At 39.9% G+C, this 22,604-nt stretch overlaps 2 protein-coding genes across 2 annotated transcripts; one reads left to right on the top strand and one right to left on the bottom strand.

The window, feature by feature from the left end:
* Nucleotides 1-18,407: 18,407 nt before the first annotated feature.
* Nucleotides 18,408-20,764, bottom strand: LOC125501955. Its single transcript, XM_048659190.1, has 2 exons — nucleotides 20,635-20,764; nucleotides 18,408-19,184 (listed from the first exon to the last, which is right to left on the bottom strand). The coding sequence occupies exons 1-2, from the start codon at nucleotides 20,706-20,708 to the stop codon at nucleotides 18,431-18,433; spliced, it is 828 nt and encodes a 275-aa protein (XP_048515147.1). The 5' UTR covers nucleotides 20,709-20,764; the 3' UTR covers nucleotides 18,408-18,430.
* A 133-nt stretch (nucleotides 20,765-20,897) lies between these two features.
* Nucleotides 20,898-22,302, top strand: LOC125501751. Its single transcript, XM_048658380.1, has 3 exons — nucleotides 20,898-21,013; nucleotides 21,791-22,109; nucleotides 22,204-22,302. The coding sequence occupies exons 1-3, from the start codon at nucleotides 20,898-20,900 to the stop codon at nucleotides 22,300-22,302; spliced, it is 534 nt and encodes a 177-aa protein (XP_048514337.1).
* The last annotated feature ends 302 nt before the right edge of the window (nucleotides 22,303-22,604 follow it).

Below are 22,604 nucleotides of genomic sequence, written 5' to 3'. Positions count from 1 at the left end.
TGATGGATGACGGCTCTTTCCAATTTGCAGTTTTAGTTTTTCTCGTAATCTGTATTGGTACTTGTATTGGTGAACTCCTTTTTTCTGTTCCGACTACTGTGTCGTTGTTGTCGGAGGCGATCTTTGACTCAGAATCGCTCAAGTTCTGCGACCTTGTATAATTGGAGTAATTTTCTTTCCACCGAAACCGGAACCGGTTATTTTCGTTGACATGTTTATGGCCCAGAAGCAGAACTTCCTCGTAACGACGGAAGATCTTTGGTAACCATCTGCTGGCAATTTGGTTTGCGATCCCAGGAAGTTGCGTTCCTCCAGATTCAGCAGGCAAACTCCGGCCTCGGGACATTAGAACATCGGTTGAATAAAAAATGAAAATTAGATGACGCGACGTGAGATCTTCTCCATCGGTCGACACCTTCTTCGACGTCTTCCTAATACTTCATCCAGCAAGCAGTTACGTCATTTTGTATCTTCCGCGGCTCCGTGCAGCTTGTCGAGTTATACGGGTACCTCGTGCGGGAGACAGAGGTTATTCGTCCCTTTTAAAGTATCGTGGATTGAATCGTCCCGCATCTTTCTATCGATATGAACGGACGAGTCGTGGCGTTCTGTTTGATAACGACGCGTATCACGGGGTCCGTCGCTCCTGTGCGCCTCAAGATCATCGGCGTATAATTTTCGAAGGCGTTGCCAATTTTAGCAAGATTAGTAGCTTGCTGCAATTAGCTCTGATCGGTCAAGTAACTCTTGACTTTCCTGATGTACGTTTTCTTACGAGTGTCAGCGGCGGTGGGTTTCACGTCGACGAGTCCGATATCGCTATGGTGGGTGGCGATTCGGTAGTTGTCACATAACGAGCTGCAACTATTCCTATTACCAATTTTGTGAACACTGCTTCAAGTTTTGTTTCTTCTGCTAGATTTCTCTGGCTTCCAGGATAGTTTCGTCGAAAGTGCTTCGCGCACGGGACCAGCTTTCTCGTTCATGATGATAAGATTCCAGACGACGATTCTTGATGCTTAACTTATGGGGTAATACATGAATTTCGTAAACTACGACGCGGGATCTTCAGATCGCTTACGTAATATTTCCCGATCATTTTATTTGCTTTGTCTACTAACTCGACGACCATTGGTCCAAGAACTCTTTTTACGAAAACTGGGCCTATAAAACGATGGGCAAATTTCGCCGAGTAACCTTCTGCTTTGTTGCTCAATTTTTTATTTGGATAGTAGACCTCAGTTCCTACTTTGATTTCTAAAGACGTTTGTTTATCAGCTCTAGATTTGGCAAGGGTTCTATTTGCGTAAGTCCTTAATCGACTTTCGATTTTATGCCGGAATTCATCAATTTTACTCAACCTTTTGGCCCAATACTCTGCTGACTCGTCTAACGATTGTACCTTATCTCCACCAGGTTTGCGTATGTTCTTGGATACTGCCTCGCGACCGTGATTCAAATAGAGAGGTGAAATTCGGCTACCTGCGTGTGGTACTGTATTATAGGCGAACTGTAATTTTGATAAATACTCGTCCCATTCGTTATGATTATCATTGATAAATGCTGCGATCATCGGTTTGATTGTGCGATTAACGCGTTCAACTGGGTTCCCTTGTGGGTGGTTTAGCGGAGTCGTGAGATGTTCTACTCCTCGAGCTTCCAAGAGTGTTCGAACTTCCTTGTTTATATATTCGGTACCATTATCAGTCAGAATTGATTTTGGAGTGCCCCAGCGATCAAAAAGGACATCCAATATTTTGACTACACTCTTGCCTGTTTTTTGCCGTATAGGAAATAGCTCTATATACTTGGTGTACAAATCTAAAACTACGATGACGTTTAAGTTTCCCTTTTTTGTTCGCGTTTGAGAGACAACGGTGTCAATCGACAATTGTGACCACGGTTGCTGTAACGGTCTTGTCCTTAAGGGACCTTTAATCGGGTTTTGATTGTGTTTGACTTTGAGACAAGTTTCGCAATCTTCCACGTAAGATTTTATGTCCTGCGTCATACCGGGCCAATAATAGTTTTGTCTGATTCTGTCTAACGTTTTGTCCCTTCCTAAATGACCTGCTTGTGGTAAATTATGGTTCTCGTGTAGGACAGTCAAAATATCTGCCGGTTTAACGACTTTTTTCCAGGGATTCTCATCATCAATCAAAGCTTTTTCGTAATCGGGTCTATAGTAAAATAGTTCGTCGCCTTTGACTTTCCATTCAGTAAATCTGTCTGGTTGGGTTTTGACTAATTTAAACTTCGTGTCGTACCAATCTTGATCTTGAATGGAGTTGAACTGAGGGCGATTCTGAATAGTTTGTTCGACTACCTTTTCCCAGCCAAGGGGAAAGTCCTCCAGTCCTCGTCGACATCAAACATTCTTGACAACGCGTCAGGGGCTTCATTCGTAGTGCCGCGACGATGCTCAATAGCGATATCATGTTGGTAAAGATACATGGCCCACCTAGCTAAACGGCCAGTTGGATTTTTCAATCCATGTAACCACTGTAGTGCTTGATGGTCAGTAACGATTTTAAATGAGGTGCCTTCCAGATAGCAACGGAGTTTCTCCACAGCCCAAACGACTGCTAGACACTCTTTTTCAGTTGTGGTGTAATGAAGTTCTGCACCTCTTAACGGACGACTCATTATTTCGACCAGGCTTTCTTCGTTAGTTTCTGGACTAACTTGAACAAGGATCGCGCCTAACCCAAAATCACTCGCGTCTGTATATAAAACAAACGGTTGTCCGGGTATTGGGACTGATAAACGTGGTGCTTCAGCTGAAGCCTTTTTAACCGATTTGAATGATTTTTGTTCCACGTCCGTCCATTTCCAAGGAACTTTAGGGCTCGTGAGTTTATTTAAAGGTCCCTGAATCCTGGCAATGCATTTAAGGTGTCTATGATACCAATTTACAAGACCGTTGAACTGGCGAAGTCGCGTTCTATCTTTCGGCACGGGGAAGTCAAGTATAGGTTGGATTTTTTCGGGGTTTGGCCTCATACCAAGTTCGTCGATAATATAACCGAGAAACTTCACTTCCTTGCACGCGAAGCTGCTTTTTCCGCGATTGACGATTAATTTTGCTTCTCGAAATACTTCAAAGATTAGTGACAGGATAGAAATATGTTCTCCGAAATCTTGGCTAACGATGATCCAATCATCGAGATACGTAAAGACTTGATCGACCCATTCATTTGGTAGTTCGCGTTCGTGGATAAGATTCGCGAATTGTCTTTTTAAAATATCCATAAGCCTCTGAAACGTAGACGGTGCACCTGTTAAACCATAGGGCATCCTTGTCCATTCTAGGAGACCTTTTCCTTCTACCACAAACGCCGTGTATTTACGACTCGCCTCTTCCATAGGTATTTGATGAAAAGCTTCGCTTAAATCGAGGGTGGAAATGATTTTCGCGTTATGCAATTGTGACAGAATCGACCGCATGTTGTGTAAGGGGTATGCAGGCTTTATAGTTTGACGATTTACAGGCTTATAATTAATGCAGAATCTAAGACCTCCATTTCCCTTTGGGGCAACGACGGGAAAGCATGCCCATTCGCTGTTACTCTACGTGACGTAACCCCTTTTTAACAACCTGTCGACTTCTTGATCGATGAATTTGCGAACGACTTCACTTCTTCGGTAAGGCTTTTGCCGGTAGGGTGTTGGATCGTTTAATTCAATAGTATGTTCAATTAAATCAGTTTTCCCGGTGCTTTCTTCGTCAAACTTAATGAACTCGATATCAAGAAAATCTTTCAGTTGTTGAGATTGATCCACCGAAAGAACTTTTAATTCCGAAGAAGTGACGTCGGACTGTGACAACGGATACGCAATTTTACTGCCCGCAAGTGTCCACGTTCTTGCGAATGGATTGACTATTACTTTAAAAGATAGTCAGAAGTCCATTCCTAGGACAAGATCGGCTGACAGTTCTGGCATTACGCTGAACTATTGGGGTCCATAAATATCGCCTACATCAATGATAAAACACGTGCCGCCATTCGTTTGGACGATGGATTTGTCGCCTAAGAGTACTCCCGCTTTAGATGAGGTGTCCGGCGTTAATTCTTGAATTTGACAATCCTTTACCCTTTGGTAAGCTGAAAGACTTAGGAATGATCTGTCACTACCACTATCAATTATCCCCCTTATCTCTTCGCCGAAGATAGAAATTTTCACGGATATCCTAGCGAGTTTGGTTGGCTCTTTTACTTCGTGACTACCGCGGTAAACATAACGCTGCGTTAAACGATGGATTCTGTGATGCGGTAACCGCGGGGGTATCCAATTTTGTAACGATTTTTTATCTAATCGAATGGGGTGAACATTGTTATCGAGATGTTCTTGATCGGCTATTCCGTCAGTCATTGTTGTCAAATTCACTTGTTCAATTTTGGCTTGACTAAGGGTGAGATCGCTCGTCATTCCGTTTTCATTGTTTTGAAGTGAAAGCTGAAACTCGTCGTCTGAGGATTCGTATTCGCTATCGGTTAGATTTATAATATTTAGGTTTGCGCTTTGTTCTAGTTGAATCCCAGATTGACTATTCGGTTCGCATTCGTCGACAACGCTAATTGTTTTGTCTAGATCTTTAGTCTGTGCGATATTGGTTTGCGATCTCCGTTCTACATTGAATTTTGTTAATTCGTCTGTATTTTCTACCTCGCCTTTGCCCTGTTGTGCAGTGACTTGAGGGTGAGTTACTGCAGGCTGTTCGCGTTTCCCGGGTGCGTTGGACAGTTTTTAGTTTCATGACCTGTTGTGCGGCAGTTATAACAAACAATTTGCCGATCGCTCCTGCAATAGCGAGCGGTGTGCGCGGTTTGTCCGCAGTTTACGCAGAACAATTTGGCTGGGTCGAAAGGAGTTTTATTCTGATTGGGCTTATTCCGTTCAATCGCGGAGCTAGTAGCTTTGTTTTGTACGGAATTATCGTAATGTGAAAGATTTTGTTCGAGCCTTTGACGGTTTAAGGTTTTCGAACTTGTTGGCTTGGACGATTTCTTTGAGTTCGCTGTGCTTTTATTATTTATGGCGTTTAGTTGAATTTCCTGTCTAGTGCCCTGATCGGTTGAATTACCTTCGTCGATCGTGGTGTTGTCTTCGTTTGACTCGTCGGATGAATATAATTGTCCTTGTATCGTTTTCAATTCGGGAACTCGTACGGAGCGTTTGCTCTTGTTATAGTTATGCACGGCGTTCGACCTTTGATAGAGATAGCTCCTTTCGTTAACGTAGTGGAAGAATTGAGTGTAGTTAACGTGACCGAGGTTAAGGACTTCGCAAGTTAAACGCGGGTTGAACTTTGTCAAAATCTACCTAATTTGTTCCCTGAACGTTGGAGGAGTTCGCATACGTTCGAAGATAACTCGTGCACGACAAGCAAATTCGGCTAACGATTCGTTTTTTTCGACGATTAAATCGCGAACTTCATATAACAAATCGGCATCGGCTTTTCTAACTACCCAATCGCTGCGGAAAGCTCTTACAAAATCTTTCCACGAACGCCATGATGTTTTGTTAACGAGGTACCAAGATCGGTAGGCGCCTTCGAATAATTTTGACAAACAAGGGACAAACAAATCTTTTTGTATGCCACTGGACGATAAGAGGTCTTTTAAAATTAGGAGAAACTGTTCCAGATCCTTTTCTGTTTTGGGAAAAGAGATTTTCCATGAATTGACGATCTGACCTACTTTTAAAGGCGGCGGTTGACTATTGTTAATTGAGTTTGGGTGACGATTTTCGATTATGCGACTCGAACCATGTGGTACTTCTGATCGGGTTTGGTTACTCAGACCAATACCAAGGTAAGGATTTTGATCGCAATGTTCATCGTCACTGGAGTCACTTGACCTCCACGACAGATTTCCTCTTCTTGTTCTAGACAATCGACTATCGATACTTGCGTAATGAGTTGCTGAATTACTCGGATTAAAAGAATAGGCAGACGCGCGACTTGCACTATGAATTCGATCGTTTGAATTTGGTCGTGTCAAGCGCTGCTGGCTTATCAGAGGATTCGGAAAGTTCGGTGATGAATTTAACATTTGCCTGTATTGTTGTTCAGTAACGAAAACTTCCTCATCAACGATTCGACCGTCTAGCAAAGGTTGACCAATTTTTACTTTGATAAAATACGGGATCGTTTGATTGCTGAGTCGGTCTGTATTGGTTACTATCCGCGGTTCGGTCACATAAGGTAAGCTGGATCTACGTGACGTATTTAAATCAGTATCGAAATGTACTTGACGTGACGTGCTTTGTGTGAAACCCTGTGCGTCTACTATCGGGTTCATTCTTTGATTTTGTCTATTTTCGTTTATCTCATTGTTTTCGGTCTGTTGTTGACGACATGAGGTATTCGCGAAACCTTGACCGTGATGATACGGAACGAAAGCGCTCAACGGTTGATCAGCTGAATGGTTACCTATGGAGACAAACTCGGGTCGTGCTTCGTTATCGTTTTGTCGTCTTTCTACTATCGCCTCATCATCGGCTGAATAATCTGTATCGTCTTCATTGGGATTACTTCCTTCTCTACTAGTTCCTAGATCTTTATTTTTGCTCGGGCAATTCACCTCCGGCTCTTTAACTAACATCTGACTCACTATGCCGTTAATTTTATCTAAAAGGGTATTCATCAAGCCTTTCATAGCATCCATTCGTTTGTCGATGGATTGAGGTGTTTGACTAGATAACGGTGTTTGTATCGGGACAGTAGTTATAGGGGTGTTCCGATAGATATTTCCCTGCAATGGTCTATTGATAATCGGGTTTTGACTAGAGCTGCCTGGTTGGTTTCGTCCACCTAGATCCGACGCGGTATTTTCGTAATTCGACTCATCAGCTGAGCTTACTGGATCATCTGTTATATTGTTGCCAGTTTTACTCATTTGATTTCTATTTGGTTTGCGTTTAGGTGGCGAGCGTATTAGAGACATGGTGGACCCCTTTGTTTTGTTTTATTTTGTATATGCCTCTTGCCAAATCTGGTATGATGATTACTTATCTGAGCCTTGGGACGAACCCTGAATGATTTTAATCCTTAACTTTAGATAGTGATTCGTAAGAATAATTGTGTAATAAATGATTGATTTGCGACTTATATCGCGTTTATCTCTTGAAACAACGATATTATTGAACACTAAAACAGTGAGGTTACTCGTAACCAAAACTTTACTCTGAAAAGTGACCGAAGCAAGATTCTGATCCTCTAACAATTTGTTATTCAAATTATGTACGATGTACGAAATAGTTTAACTGTTATCTTGGAACAAGATCTCAAAAGAACTGACTAAACTAACATATAATAGTATGAACAAATTAACAATTTTGGTTTGTGTCCATCAATAGGTAGGTGCAAGATCTACATCTATTAACAGACCAACAATTTTATGAAATTGACTGTTTTACGTATGTGCGAAAGTATGTATTGTATATATGTAATTTTTTTTTTTTTTTTTTTTGAATAATAGCGACAGAACAAAGTACAAGAATAAAAGAGAGAGAGAGATTCGATCGACGCAATGGCTTTGTTTACCTCGGCTCAACTATATGTGTATTGTGGCGTATGATATTCCGCTGTTTCTATGCCGGTTTCGAGTTCAACTGCCTAATTCAAATTTACGAAGTGAATATGTTTTACTAATTTTATAATTTTAATTCAAATTTTCCAAACGTGCCCCACGTTGGGCGCCATTGAGACGGAAGAAATCTTCTTCCCTCGACGCGGCATGGGTCGGGTGCTGTCGAGGCTCATACGAAATTAAAATTTGGGCGCCAGGTAATTATTAAAATTAACAAAACGAATTTATCGGCTAACTTATTTACTTTGAGACGCACACAGGGGAGGTTTGTTTGGATGACCCGTAGGAAGGGAGATCTTAAATTTCCAAGAGTTGAGCGAAACTTCAATTTAATACTCACAAACTATCGCCGGAGTCGGTCCCCAGAGGATTTACACTATTACATTACAAATTTTGCATACACTTAAAGAATAAATAGTTGTACAACACTGGACAAGATAACGTATATGTACGAAGAAATGCGTTTGGCCTAAAGCGACGTGAGAGCCTATTTTCGATAGATTTCGAGGACTAATTGTCTGTACGATGGACGAAACAAGAGTGTGGCCGTATGAAAACTTGCGGGTCGCCCGACTTGATTTCGACAGGGATGTCGAAAGCGGGGTAATTCAAATCGAATTGCGCAGCGAATATTGACGGTGAACCTAATCTTTGGTTTCCTGTTACAATATTATATACAAATTATTGAGTTGGTGCTACAAAACCTACCAAAATCCAACTCCGGTTAACTCAACTGGACTCGAAGGAATGATTCAAAATGTTGTTGTAAACTGCTGTAAACCTCAAAGATCTCGTGCTCCAGTAGCCGTCGTGATGTCGGAAATAACGGATGACGAGGATCAACCTGTTAAGGAATCATATAGATTGAAATGTCATGATAGCCGAGATCTTAGAGCGTAACCATTTTCATGAACGAAAATTATATCTAATATCTTTGTATACACTGTCAATCTGTAGTCATATCACTAAATATAGTCGGTGAGGAAATTATTGTAATCCTCATCTGGAGTAACCATAATAATATTAACCGATGAATATTTTCGCTTCGCTATTATATTCATTCTAAAGGGAGAGGTGTTATAACCCCACCTATTCTATTCACTTATTATTTCTCCATCATATGTCGCCACAGAGTGATATTGAATATGGCCGATTGCAGCAGGATGTTCAGTCATCAGGTTTAATTCGCCGAAGTATTTACCGGCTAAAATTCATAGTTGCTGACTATCGCCATATTGGTTTGACCACCTCGGAACAGCCACTCTCAATTCTCTCTTCGAACTGGCGACACTTACATTTGTAAAGAACTCAATTTCATCTGCTCACAAATGAAGTTCCAGACATTCTTAGATCTTGGATTTCAATCCGCTAACAGTCAACGGATCCTAGTTATAGCAAAAGGTAGTGCTCCCTCAAAAGGGGCACACAACACAAGATTTTCTGCTTCCGCAGTACGGCCATAAAACGTAAATACATTCGCCTAGCCCTAGCTGGTTCCTCAGCGAAGCATTTTCACCGAGCCACCATATTTACAAATTGGCAAATGTCGAGCCGTAAAAGGCAAGAAGGAGGTACATCGTTAGTTTTTTCTGTCAGCAGCGCGTAACTAAAACATAAGAAGACCTTCAGACTTGGCTTTCGAGCAAACACTCGGCTAACAGCTCTTAAAAGAGCCTTATCAAAATTAGTGATCACCTCTTCACGGATGGGGAAAAAGGCTTTTTGCATTGCTCCGACACATAAAAACTTATTTAGCCAATGTCTTATTGCATTGGTGTTTCCAATAGCGGACACTATCTGAAAAATGGGTACTGTTCTATCTCCGACTTGACCAACTGCTTGATTTAAGTAAACGTGAGGACATAATTCCCCATGTGGTAACAAAACCTTCTTGATCACCGATCCTGTGGCGTCTATGTATAAAGTTATGGGATACTGTTCAAAAATGGCAAGCTGCTCCTTCGTCCAAAAGTGCACATATATAGGATCTAACCCAATTGAGTGAATCGCTCCCTCATATTTTATATCATATTTCATAACTTGTAAATTACTGTATAAATCTTTCGTTGGAAGACCAAGCTCTCTGTCATTATACTCCAACTTTGCCCTTCGTAGTACGTCACTGCTATGAAAATGGGAAGGTTTGTCGTCACCAATTTTCATTAGCTCAGCAACTTTTTTTCGTTGCCATATGCAAGGTGGCATATTCTTATCCAGTAATTCTTTGGCCACAGTTTCTCTTACTTGACCTTTCAAATAGCGCTTCTTCTTGTGTTGTACATTAGGATTAAAATCGGTAATCGTGCATTCCATGATTATTTTTTCTCCTTCCTTCGAATCATTGACAATTATTTCGAAGCATGAACATCGACATTCCAAGCAATTACCAACAACTGTGGCAAAAAATCCGCTTTGAGAAATTTTCACAGATTTAAAAGCTCAAGGACACGGAAGTCTAGTCTCACGATGGATCGCTTCAAAGAGTACATTAGTGCATGCGCTTCGTTTCAACTTGAATTCGCTTCGCTGGGCTTGACCTTCTAATCGATAATGGACTTCTTCTAGTTGCACTTTGTCCCATACATCCGTAATATCGATATGGAATTCGGTAACTTTTTGATTATTCACGGAATCAATGCTACTATCAGCAATGGAAACGTTGACCGCCAGTTCTATATTACGCTCTTATAATGAATCAGAAAAAACACTGTCGCGATTCATTTTAATTATTGCATAAATATGTTTTGAATTAAGCCGATATTCCGATTCCATTGCTGACGATATTTTTGTAAATATTTCAGAACTTAGTGTTGTGATCCTTTTTTGAGGGAGCACTACCTTCCGTTGGATTGGGATCCGTTGACTGGTAAAAGATTGAAATTCAAGATCTAAGAATGGTTATACTTTATTTGTGAACCGATGAAATTAAAGTGAAGTTGCTGGTTCGAAGAGAGAATTGAGAGTGAGTTGAAAGTGGCTGTTCCGAGGTGATCAAACCAATATGGCAACTGAATTTACTGTGAATTTTAGCCGGTAAATACTTCGGCGAATCAAACCTGAAGACTAAACATCCTGCCGCAATCAGCCATATTCAATATCACTCTGTGGCGACATAAGATAAAGAAATAATAAGCGAATAGAATAGGTGGGATTATAACACCTCCCCCTTTAGAATGAATATAATAGCGAAGCGAACATATTCATCGGTTAATATTATTATGGTTACTCCAGATGAGGATTACAATAATTTCCTCACCGGCCATATTTAGTGATATATACATATAACAGTGTATACAAAGATATTAGATATAATTTTCGTTTATAAAAATGGTTACGCTCTAAGATCTCGGCCATCACGACATCTCAATCTAAGTGATTCGGTAACAGGTTCCTCCTCGTCATCCGTTATTTCCGGCATGACGACGGCTACTGGAGCACGGTTTCCTTGAGGTTTACAGCAGTTTACAATAACATTTTGAATCATTCCTCCGAGTCCAGTTGAGTTACCCGGAGTTGGATTTTGGCACGTTTTGCACCAACTCAATAATTTGTATATAATATAAATAGTGATGATTGAAGTTATAAAATAAGCTAGGTAACTGACTCTGCGGGAAGTCGTTTCTTTATCTTGTTGTTTTAGGATTTCATCGGCAGATTCTTTTATTACTTTTAACTTATGACTAGCAATAGTCAGGTCTTCTAAATTGAATTTTTTTACAAAATTGGAATCGTCGAAATTGAGCTGAGTAATTTCCAAAACCTCTGATAGATCTTCACAACAGTCGTCTGACCTTATGTCCACTGTTGGCATAAATATTCTATTGTCAGTCTTATTGTAGATTCTATTTGGTATTAACATTGCTGAGCTCGTATAGCCCTTGCAATTCGCATCTAATTCTAAAATTTCTGTCCTCTGCATTCTAATGTCTTGTATGTGGTCGTTCACGGAACAACTTACTGTAAGTAATTCGGGTTTCGATAGGACGTATAACCATTTGTTTTGTTTCTGAATTCGAATCCATAATGGATTTGTTAATTCTGCCAGTCTGATATCGCATGTTTCTGGAATTGGACTCGCATTAAGGAACAATGAGACTTCGCAGCTACTGCTAGCGTGAGTTAGGAATACTGGTTGCGTTTGTCTGCAGATCTAATAGTCGTTCTTGATCAGTTCACACATCGTCATTGAATCATCTAAAATGACATAATTTTGTCTGGTAGCTGTAATACCAAATTTTTTTATTTTTGGTTTGATAAACAAGAATTTATTGCTTTCGTGTTTGGTTGGCAACGGGTTGACCTAATACATTTTGTATTGCTTATCATGGATCAGAGGGATCCGAATAATGAAAACTAATTTTGATTCGGTTTTTGAGCTCTCTACAGAGATTCCCTTCATTAAATCGTGGATGTTTTGGAGGTTCGGTGTTAAAGCAAAATGTAGATCGGTGGGTATATTATTGATTATAGATCGTAGTTCAATTACGAGTTGACTAGGTCTCATAATGACTGGGTGTACGATGCTTTCTTGGCTGAAGAGAATTGCGTCCATAATATTGCTAAGATCGATCAAGAACGTCTCTATCATTACATTAAGCACCATAAAATTTTCGTCTATCAACTGAGTTGCGTGTGTGGTATAGGTATTGTTGAATATTATATATATATCTTTACCAATATCCTTCAGATTTTTGTTAATTATCGCCTCGTTCTTATTAAAATGTTGGACCGTGTCATTGAAATTTTGGATCGTGCTTGATACTATTGTTGCTTGTTCTTTAATCAATTCGAGGGTTTTTCTTTCTCCTTTGGTTAGCTTTTCAATTTCCGCATCAAACCTTTCCCCGTCTTCGTTATCAACCAAACCAAAAATTTCTTTGAAAACATGTCCTATTCCGTCGAACCACCCTCTCTTATTTCTATTGCTCTTAGGTTCGGATGCGTCGTAAAAGCCAAGAAAATCTTGCAAATCAGTTTGTTTTTCTTTGAGTCCTATCACTACATGATCTAATGAGTCTAAATACTTTCTGCATGTTATCATTCTACTACCATCCGTCCTGCACGCTGCTTTAACCTTTTCCGAGAGTATCGCTATTCTGTCTAATTAGTCGAAAAAATGACTCAAGTCAAGAAAAGTTACTATTCGCCACTCAGTTGAATATAACTTAACTGTTCCAACCTCTTCATAGTAAAGTCCAGCTGAATTTTCGTATAGTATGTCTTTATAATTTCCCTGGACGGTTCCGAGAAGCCTGAAAGCAGTCAGACAACAGTCTCGTGATATAATTTCAGTTTGTTTGCATGTAAAATTTTTAATTTGCCTTTAATCTTTAACTCAAAATTTAATTCATTAATCTGTTTGGTAATTAGATAAGGTCCATGAAATTTCGGATCTAACGGTCCTGCGGTCTCGTTGGCTGCCAAGACTAGATCCCCTGGTTTAGAGGTTTGGGGTCTTATTACCTGATCATAATTTGATTTTGATTTCTCTTTAGAACTGATGATGTTTTCTTTCGCGATTTTCTGGCTATCGCTTAATTTTTCAGAAAGTCGTCAAGCGTAATCTTTATATGTTTCTTCCTCTGGGTCGTGCGCTACTCTGTAAGCAATTCTAGCTATCTGTCCATATATGAGTTCGTAAGGTGAGATTTTGGTTATTGTATGCGGGGTTGTGTTGTAAGCGAGAATATACATAGATAGAAATTTGTTCCAATTATCCATGGCTGACGAACATCTTAAATAGTCCTTGAGGGTACCATGACTCCGTTCAAGAGCACCGTTAGTCTGTGGATGGTATGCGGTACAGTTTAATTTTTTGATTTTCAGTATTTTCGTAACTTGAGTGAAAAGCTCGCTCATGAAGTTAGTACCTTGGTCAGTCAGAATAGATTTTGGAACTCCGTAATTGGAAATGAAATTTCCAATAAAAGCCTCGGCTGTGTGTTCAGCTGGAGCCGCTCTTAAAGGATAGGCTTGCGAGAATTCAGTGAGGTCATCCTGTAAAGTGAGTATGTAACTATGTCCGGATTTAGTAGTAGGAAGTGGTCCCACTATGTCTAAGAAAACCTTCTCAAATGGCTTACTACTGCTTGTCGTAATTTTCATGGGCATTTTGGTCTTTCGTCGATCGGTTTTAGATTTTTTAAAGGTTATACAATTTCGCACGTAGTTCTTCACGTCATGTTTCATCGAATCCCAATGATACCTTTCTTTGATTCGATTTATAGTTCGGCTTACACCTTGGTGTCCACCTGAAGGACTGTTGTGGTATTCTTTGATAATATCTTCAGTTTGATGTGGTGTCAGATTTGTTTTAAGGTTTGTACAAATTGAAATTTTAATACCAGATCCTTGAAATACGTATCGCAGCATAGTACGAATCTTATGCCAAGCTAGACGATCAAGTCCGCAAGCTATTCTTGGCATAGAAACAGATTTAATGGAATCTAATTCTAACATTTTCCTGAAATTTATCAAACTAATGTAAATATCCTCATAGGTTGGCTTATCCCAATAATTTTGCTTGGTCATTAGGTAATATATATTACGGTCTGACAGTTGTAGTTTCGCGGTCGAATAAAGAGCGAATTGGTCCTTGAGTTGCTCGACATGACCGTATCCAGTTTTGAATTCTAGAGCTATCCCTTTATTCATTTCAAAGTCCGTAGAGACAGTGTGTGCATAATTGTCATTTCGATTAAAAAAGTCATCATGAACCTCTATGATGTTTGGATTTTGTATTATCGTTGTTTTTACAATGTTCGAATAGTCTGGGTACCTTGGAAAGGAACGTTCTGAATTTGTCACGTGAACCTGGCTTATGTCTGCGTGTGGTTCTATAGGGTTTCTACTCAATGCATCTGCATTTTGGTTCTTCTTTCCTGGTTTATAACGAATTTCGTACTCGTATTCCGAGAGTTTAATTTGCCATCGAACCAATTTACTATTTGGATTTTTGGCGTTGAAAAGCCAAGTCAAAGGTCTATGGTCTGTGAATATTTTAAATTTTCTACCGAAAAGGTAGGGTCTGAAGTGCTGTACGGCCCATACTATTGCAAAAAGTTCGCGCTCGATCGTCGAGTAGTTTGTTTCAGCTGTGTTCAGGGTTCGTGACGTGTACGCTATGGGTCTATCGTCGCCTGGTGCGCCTTGCGATAAGATTGCACCGACAGCTGTGCTGCTGGCGTCTGTAGTTAGATTAAAAGTCTGTGCATAATCTGGGTATATCGGGATAGAATCAGATACCAATGCATTTTTCAATTCCTCAAACGATTTCTGTTGCAGAGATGTCCACTCGAATGGTTTATCTTTCCGTAATAATTCTGTCATTGGTTTTGCAATTGATGAGAAATTATTGATAAACCGTCGGTAGTAACCTACTAATCCAAGGAAAGATTTTATGTTGGTTGGAGTTTTTGGCGTAGGGAATTCTTCAACCGCCTTGATTTTACTTGGGTCAGGTTTTATCCCGTCCTCAGATATGAGATGTCCTAAATAAGTTACTTCCTTCCGAAGGAATTCACACTTATCCGGCTGTAGTCGTAAATTATATTTTCTTAATTTTCGTAATAGAGCTTCAAATTTTTCATTATGGTTTTGGAGTGAGTTTGCATGGATTATAATGTCATCCAAATATACTAAACATTTCAATCCTTGTAAGCCCGACAGAACGGTATTAGTTCACCTTTGGAAAGTGGAAGACGCATTTTTTAATCCGAAGGGCATGCGGATATATTCAAACTGTCCGCTAGAAGTTGAAAAAGCGGTTTTTCCAGTGTCAGAAGGATCCATTGGTATCTGATGAAAGCCACTGGCCATATCAAGTATGGTAAAATATTTCGAGTTGCCCAGCTAATCGAGAATGTCAACTATATTTGAAAAAGGATAGGAGTTACCGATCGTCTTTTCGTTTAATTTAAGGTAATCCACAACTATTCTCCATTTCCTTTTTCCCGATCCATCCAACTTTTTAGGTACTATCCAAATAGGCGAATTCCAAGGTGATTCGGAATCCTTCATTATTCCCTTTTCCAAAAGATCTGTCATTTATCTGTCTACTTCCGTTTTATGAATTTCCGGATATCTGTATTGTCTAATGTGGACAGGCGTTTCGTCCGTAAGCTTTATTTTGTGAGAACACGTGTTGGTTCCTGGTGAGATATCTCCTTCTAAGTAGAAAAGGTCATTAAATTTGGTACAACATTCCAATATACTTTCTTTCTTTTCCGGGTTGAGATGATCTAATTTCAAGAAATTTTTCAATTTGTCTATTCTATTAGCCGAATGATTTTCATTAATGACATTAATCGTTTCCGTGTTACTCGCAGTATTATCGCTAATTTCAAAGGCTCGTTGTGGATCGATTTCAACGATACAGTCCTTTTCAGTAAAATTTATTAGACTCGTAATTGCCGTCATATTCGGTAGAATTTTCACGAAGCTTTCACCCATAAAGATTCCCGGTCTTATTCCTGTTTTTCCTAATCTGCCATCGGACATTGACATTTCACTGACAACGGGGATGTCAGCTAAAATTTCGGTTCTGGCGGGAATCAATAACTTCCTCTGCTGAATCAATTTGTACCTACGACTGCCCAAAAGTAATTCTGATTTTTCTGTACCTCGATGTTTGTAATTTATTGCAGCGTTATTGAATTTTGTTAGGAGGTAATTTCCAATGAGGCCATCTTGAGCAAAGCCTAACGTATCATCTACAACATGAAATTCAATTGGTCTTATTTCCTCTCCGCAATTAAGAGTAAGTTCGATCGTTCCGATTGTAAACGCTTGTGAATCACTAGCTAATCCCTTTAGTTTGATTTTTTCATCAAGATTCATATCAGATTGTTGCGAGATGAATTTTTTTTTTATAAGACATGGGTAAGCTCCAGTGTCTACCATAAACAAATTTTGAGATTGGTTCAACTCGGGTACGGAAAGAATTACATTGTTAGGTGATTTTCAAAGGCTGATCTCATGCTTTATCATTTCTAATCCTTCGTTGTTTTGGTTGAGCGGGTTCCTCCTACCATGGACCTCGTTCCGCTCACTAACGCTGTCCGATTTACAAAATTTGGTTGTTGATTGACATTATTTGGAGTAGGCTTAGAGGCTAGCATGGCTCTTCTTTTGAAGCAATTAGCTTGCACGTGTCCTGGCTTTTTGCAAAAGAGACATGCTAATCTGTTACTGTCTACTGGATAAACTCGATGACATTCATCGCAAGTAATTTCTTCTGTAATGCAGCACTCGTTTATTAGTTCTGAACAATTTTGAGAGCAGTAATTTATTTCTTGAGGATCAGGTTCGGATGGTTCTTCATATTCATCGCATTCGTCATTTGTACATGCATTAATAGCCTCTGGTATTTGGTTTTTTTCTAATTTGAATTAATTTTTCATTGAATGTCCTGTCTTATCACAGTGTTGACAAGTAATTTTACTTCTATCCAAAGTAACTGATTTGAAAAATTGGCTTATTCAATCTTCAGTTATCTTCAGTCTTTCTTCGTCTGAAGCTATTTGGTATGCTTTTATCAAATCTTTGGGGTTCCTTATCCTTAACATATCGCGTATTTTTTCATTCAAACCGGCTATAAAACAATCTTTAGCTTTTGTAGTGATCAGATTATGGTAGAATTCTTTATCTGACTTAGTTTTAGCAGGGCCTGATTCTATAATTTTTATGCATAAACCTTCGATTCTCTGGTAAAAAGAATCGATTGATTCTCCAGCACGTTGCCTGCAAATGCTTAGCTCTAGTTCCCATTGCCTATTTGTACCCTTTTCCTCGTATATTGTCAATAATTCATTTTTGAGGTCTTGGTAGTCCTCTTTAACTCTACCCTGACTTCTCCTATACGCACTACCAGTGATCTTGCTGTATACGGGCTCATAGAGCTCCTCCTTCTCGGAGTCTGGACATCGTTTAAAGGCGCGGTCACAGTTATCAATGAATTCACAAATGGGGACGCCTCGTAATCCATTAAACGTTGAAAGAAGTTTAGCAAGATCTTTCGCGATGGGTGCCATTTTCCAGAATTCTAGTTAAAGCTACTGATCCCAAGTTAATTAAATAACGTCTGTTGATAACGTTGTTGTTAACTGGTAGAGGGTTGAAATCCAAGATCTGAATGGTTGGGACTTTATTTGTGAGCAGATGAAATTGAGTTCTTTACAAATATAAGTGTTGCTAGTTCGAGGAGAGAATTGAGAGTGGCCGTTCCGAGGTGGTTAAACCAATATGGCGATAGTCAGCCACTACGAATTTTAGCCGGTGAATACTTCGGCGAATTAAACCTGAAGACTAAACATCCTGCCGCAATCGGCCATATTTAATATCACTCTGTGGCGACATATGATAAAGAAATAATAAGCGAATAGAGTAGGTGGGCTTAGAACAATAGCAAACACGGTTGTTTTTGTTTCAATTCAAAGAATAATCAAAAATTCAATTTGTTTGTGACAACTTATCTGTTAAACTAAAAATAAAAAAATGACATTTTTCTTCTCTCCCTCTTTTCTTCGACAATGAAGACAAAGGTTAATCAAAAGTCTCCAGGGTCTTGGATACTTTGGAGGCAACTCCGAAACGACGATATACAGGATGTATTACCTCATGTGTTCAGAATGGGAGGGACTCAGTCGACACGGAGCCATGCCCCTCTAGCCAATCAACAAGCATTAGATTTTTGTAGACCGAAATTCTCACGAGAATAGAAGAAACAATTTCTTGGTGTAGGAAAAAATTATCAACAACGATTTAATGTGTTTGTTAAGTATTTATTCACTCTGACGCTCACAGATACGCCTCGATAGAGAGGGTAGACAATTCGATCAACGACGTCGCTCCTTTCCACGGCCAACCGTTTTTCCTCTCTGGCCGCAAGTTTTATTTCGCTGGCAGTTGCTTTTACAAATCCCACCGATAAGTTGTCGTGGTAATTTTATATACGAAATATTCATTGCCGCGAGCTGTTCCTGCAACTGCCTGAAGCCGGTCCTGATCGCGATGGTACCGGCCACCGCACTACGGTTGACGTCCATGCACGCCTCGTCTTGCGCCTCACTCCAGACATGGTCTTCATAATTGCACATTCTACACGTGAATATGAATTTCTTTTCCAGTCCGAAACGTTGCGATCCTGTCATGGCAAGATCTCGGAAGCAGCATTGAACACCTCTGCAGTGATTTTCGAATTTGATGAGCAGATCCCAAAACATATATGCGAAATCTACGATTTGTCTACCTTGGAGGCTTTTTGTTACTCGATCAATTGAATTCTGATCGATATTCTCAGTTCTCTCCACAAGTAAATTCGGAAATGCCTCGTTATCGTCGTTTTCGGATTCCAGCACAGCGATCAGCTCTTCGGTTGACAATTTTGTATCGCACGGAGGTAATGTTTCCGAATCATTTCTGAGCCCCATATCGTCAAGCGCAGCATGAATGCGAACATTCTGCGAAGCCCCTTCATCCTTGTCAAGCGTGTATTGACGTTCGTCACGGATCTGCACATCGGCAGCAGGATGCACATTAATATCCGCAACTTGGGCATCCTCCGCCACTCGTCTCCGTGCATCTTTTCTTCTGTAAAAGAAACAATGCACGCCGATTTCGTGTATGACACAACTGTCCACCCTATTGTCGATCACAGCAAATGTCAGAATTAACATTCATATTTTTTTTTTGAATCGTTCATGTCGAGTGCGGATTGATGGGGAAGAAGAGCGATGACGAAAAATGGATATTTCTAGAACTTCTTGAATTCTTTCAGCACGAAAAACCATCATCTTTATGAACTCGGAATATTAATCATACATCGAATTTGATGAATAGAATGAATATTTAATAAATATATATTTCAGTTAATAAGACATATTCGACAAATATTTGACTCAATTCTCTGTACTATAAAGATTTTTTGAAATTTTAACAGTACTGTTGTTCATGAAATAGTGTTATGATAAAATTTGAAAATAAATAAAAATTCGGAAATTTCGATATTACTGAATTGTGTCGTGGATTACAATTTTCTGATGTTCCTTCACGTGAGAAATACGTTCAAACTTGTGAAAATTGAGAGTTCGAAGATTTGTATTCAAAACATGAAAGTTACGATTATTTGGTGTTGAAATTTTGCAGGAACTGTTTGAAATTCTTATTTTTTGATATTTCAGTATTTTTCGCATCGAATGCGCACTCCACGTAAATAAATCTGAATCAAAAATTACATATAGTCGTTTTCCGTGTTTTGTTTGCTGGAAATAGGGTGAACCCCACGTTTCAATGATTACCCACATTTGATACCCGCTATGAAAGAACAAGTAGTTCCGATCTACATTCATCTATTCTACAATTACTTTCACGTAATTGAAACGCTTCTAGTGATTCAGCGGGGATTTTTTTTTTACAAACATTTTCGGTAATTCCGGACGTTATTCGACACTATTGTATGAACATATTTTATCAGACAATTCCTCGGACATTTCGGTGAGAAACCTACTCAAAATGACCGGTTTCGGTTTCATATATGACGGATTTTTGATTTCATTTTCACGTGAATCTCGGCTCCGTCGATGTTCGTAAAGTAAAATATATTTTCCGCACGAGAAGTTTGTCGCAGGCAAAAATCGAAAGCCAAGACGTTGCACTCGGATACAGAACCACAAATAAAATTTGCTCGTTCGACTAGCAGTGACTATTCTGATAATGACCGAACTGAATTCAAGATATTTCCAGATTGTCTCCATTCTTCGGTCAAAAATTTTTTGGAAAACTTGATGACATTTTTTGGAGGAATACCCAAATGTCAGGGTTAGCAATTCTCGCCGAAATCCCAATTTTTATAAATTATGCTACTCAATATCTGAAAGGGTTCCACTCGCTTAAGAGTAAATGGAAACTAATCATCATTGATCACAGATCACCAGACGATAGCTCCTAACTAAGGTATCCGCCTAAATTTTTGACCACAAAGGTTTCACTGAGGAAAAGCATGAGTGCCCCAGTTTTGGATAAATAAAGAAATATATCTGACCTTTGTACCCAATATTCATTGCGGCTCCAACGTCGCACCGAATACCAGCGTGAATTAATTTGCTTAATAGGCATTATTACACAATCAACAATTCGTCACTTTATTTCGATGTAATAAGTGGTTGTGATCACCATAATAAGTACAGACATTACGCTTACAGAGCGTGGTGCTGAACTTCGGCATAAACAGATGATATTATTCGTTCGCGGTTCAAACGATAACGGCTGTGATTCGGCAGCGCATTCGCAGTACCGTTTCGATGCATGGCATTGGCTTTCACAATGCACGGCAGCGACGTCGTGGTACAAAATGCCTGCTTTCATCAGTCGGACGCCATTCTGGCACAAAACCTTGTGGGTGCAAGTTCACGGCGGAAAGAGTAAGTATTCGTTATATATTTATTGTACTATGGCATGATTCGTTAGGTACGTCTTGTTATCGGAATACGTAAAATGAAAAAAATAAATGATTATTGATTCTAGGGCGAGGCGGTTAAGTTGAATTTGAATTACAATGTTGTATTAGACGTATGTACGAAATATGTTACGCGTTCTCGGACGGTTTCTGGTTATTGCACGTGTCTTTGTTTCGCTAATTTGTAACATGTATATTTTTGGATATGACGTGTTCTGTCTCAATCAGGAACACGCTTTATGGAAATGGAGCTCGATTTAATATTTACTCAACCTATGATCGATTCCTTTTGGGCGTTGACGACAGAAAAACAAATTTTTCACCTATTGACAGCATCACGTTACGAAGGCATAGGAAGCAAGTCTTTAGCTTGTGAATAGCATTTTTGGTATATTGTCGTGCGTTTTGTCAATCCGAAATGCGTGCCAAGTTTATCTTTGCTATATTGTTATTCACAGTTTATGGAAACACCAGTTATTTTTTCTGAAAGTTCGGAAATCTACGCGATTTCAATAACAAAAAAATCGTGACTCTTCAAAACCAAATCATCGACGGAAAATTATGTAGCACTCAACTTCCCAATTCGATCAATCTTGGTTCAGTAAAATAAAACTTCATAATTGTTTGTGTAGACACACGTTTTCGGAAAGAAAAATACGAAAACCTACAATTTTATGATTTATAACAAAGCTTTTTAGTTCGCACTTTTCGATAACATAATCTAATATTTCTATCTTTTCAGGGCCCCCCGTCATGAAACCATCGGCACCTCCGCCATCCTACCGCAGACAACGTTCACCGTCACCGCGGGAAGCCTGCCGGCCGACATCTTCCGGAGCGGGACGGTGCCTACGGCTGGGAGAAAAGAGCGAGGAAGGGCGAGGGTGACGCCGGAGCAAAGCCGGCTGCAAAGCGTGGGTGGGGTTCGGGAGTGGCGCGGCAGGGGCCCGGGGGGGGGGGGGAGGGCCGAGCAATGGGGACAAGGGGGATGGGGCAGGGTTGGGGCGGGAGATGCCAGGAGCACGTCCTTATCAGGGAACAGCTCCTATTGCGATAATAGAGTAATTCACTCGTAAGAATTACAAGTAACTTATTCTGTTATCCCAAAGGACTAACTTGGCGAAACTGTAAACCAAGACCAAAAATTCACAGTAGGTCAAGGTCTCGGCAGCTGACTTATTCATATTGGTATTTCCATCCACGAGATGGGAAATTGTTCATCTTTGGATGAATAGTTCTGATTCTTGTGGATGAGAATACCGATGTGGACAAGTGAACCACCGAGAATTTAACTGCACTTCTGGTTGTGATTTACATTGTACCGAGCTCGTTGGTTCGACAGTTGGCACTTTCAGGTGGGTGGGTTGTTCAGAAACGGAAAGTGGATGGGGTTGGGGGTATGGGGTGGGATATATACATGCATCTCAAATATTTTCCGTATTTTCTAATTCGGGTCTTCGCCCACGCCATTGCCACCGACTCAGCTGTGAAGTAAGCGAATGTAGTGTACGATAGTTGTTCAAGAGCGATCATGCTCTTCGGAAAATAGCCAAGGC

Source organism: Athalia rosae, chromosome 7 (assembly GCF_917208135.1).
Source record: "Athalia rosae chromosome 7, iyAthRosa1.1, whole genome shotgun sequence".
NCBI lineage: Eukaryota > Metazoa > Arthropoda > Insecta > Hymenoptera > Athaliidae > Athalia > Athalia rosae.
This window is presented reverse-complemented; position numbering and strand designations above follow the sequence as displayed.

Coding starts and splice junctions, on each gene's coding strand:
- LOC125501955 (XM_048659190.1), bottom strand. CDS start 20,708: ATGCCTATTAAGCAAATTAATTCACGCTGGTATTCGGTGCGACGTTGG. Junction 19,185..20,634: donor AATGAATATTGGGTACAAAG/GTCAGATATATT, acceptor TTTCTTTTACAG/AAGAAAAGATGCACGGAGAC.
- LOC125501751 (XM_048658380.1), top strand. CDS start 20,898: ATGGCATTGGCTTTCACAATGCACGGCAGCGACGTCGTGGTACAAAAT. Junction 21,014..21,790: donor GCAAGTTCACGGCGGAAAGA/GTAAGTATTCGT, acceptor CTATCTTTTCAG/GGCCCCCCGTCATGAAACCA. Junction 22,110..22,203: donor GCTCCTATTGCGATAATAGA/GTAATTCACTCG, acceptor AATTCACAGTAG/GTCAAGGTCTCGGCAGCTGA.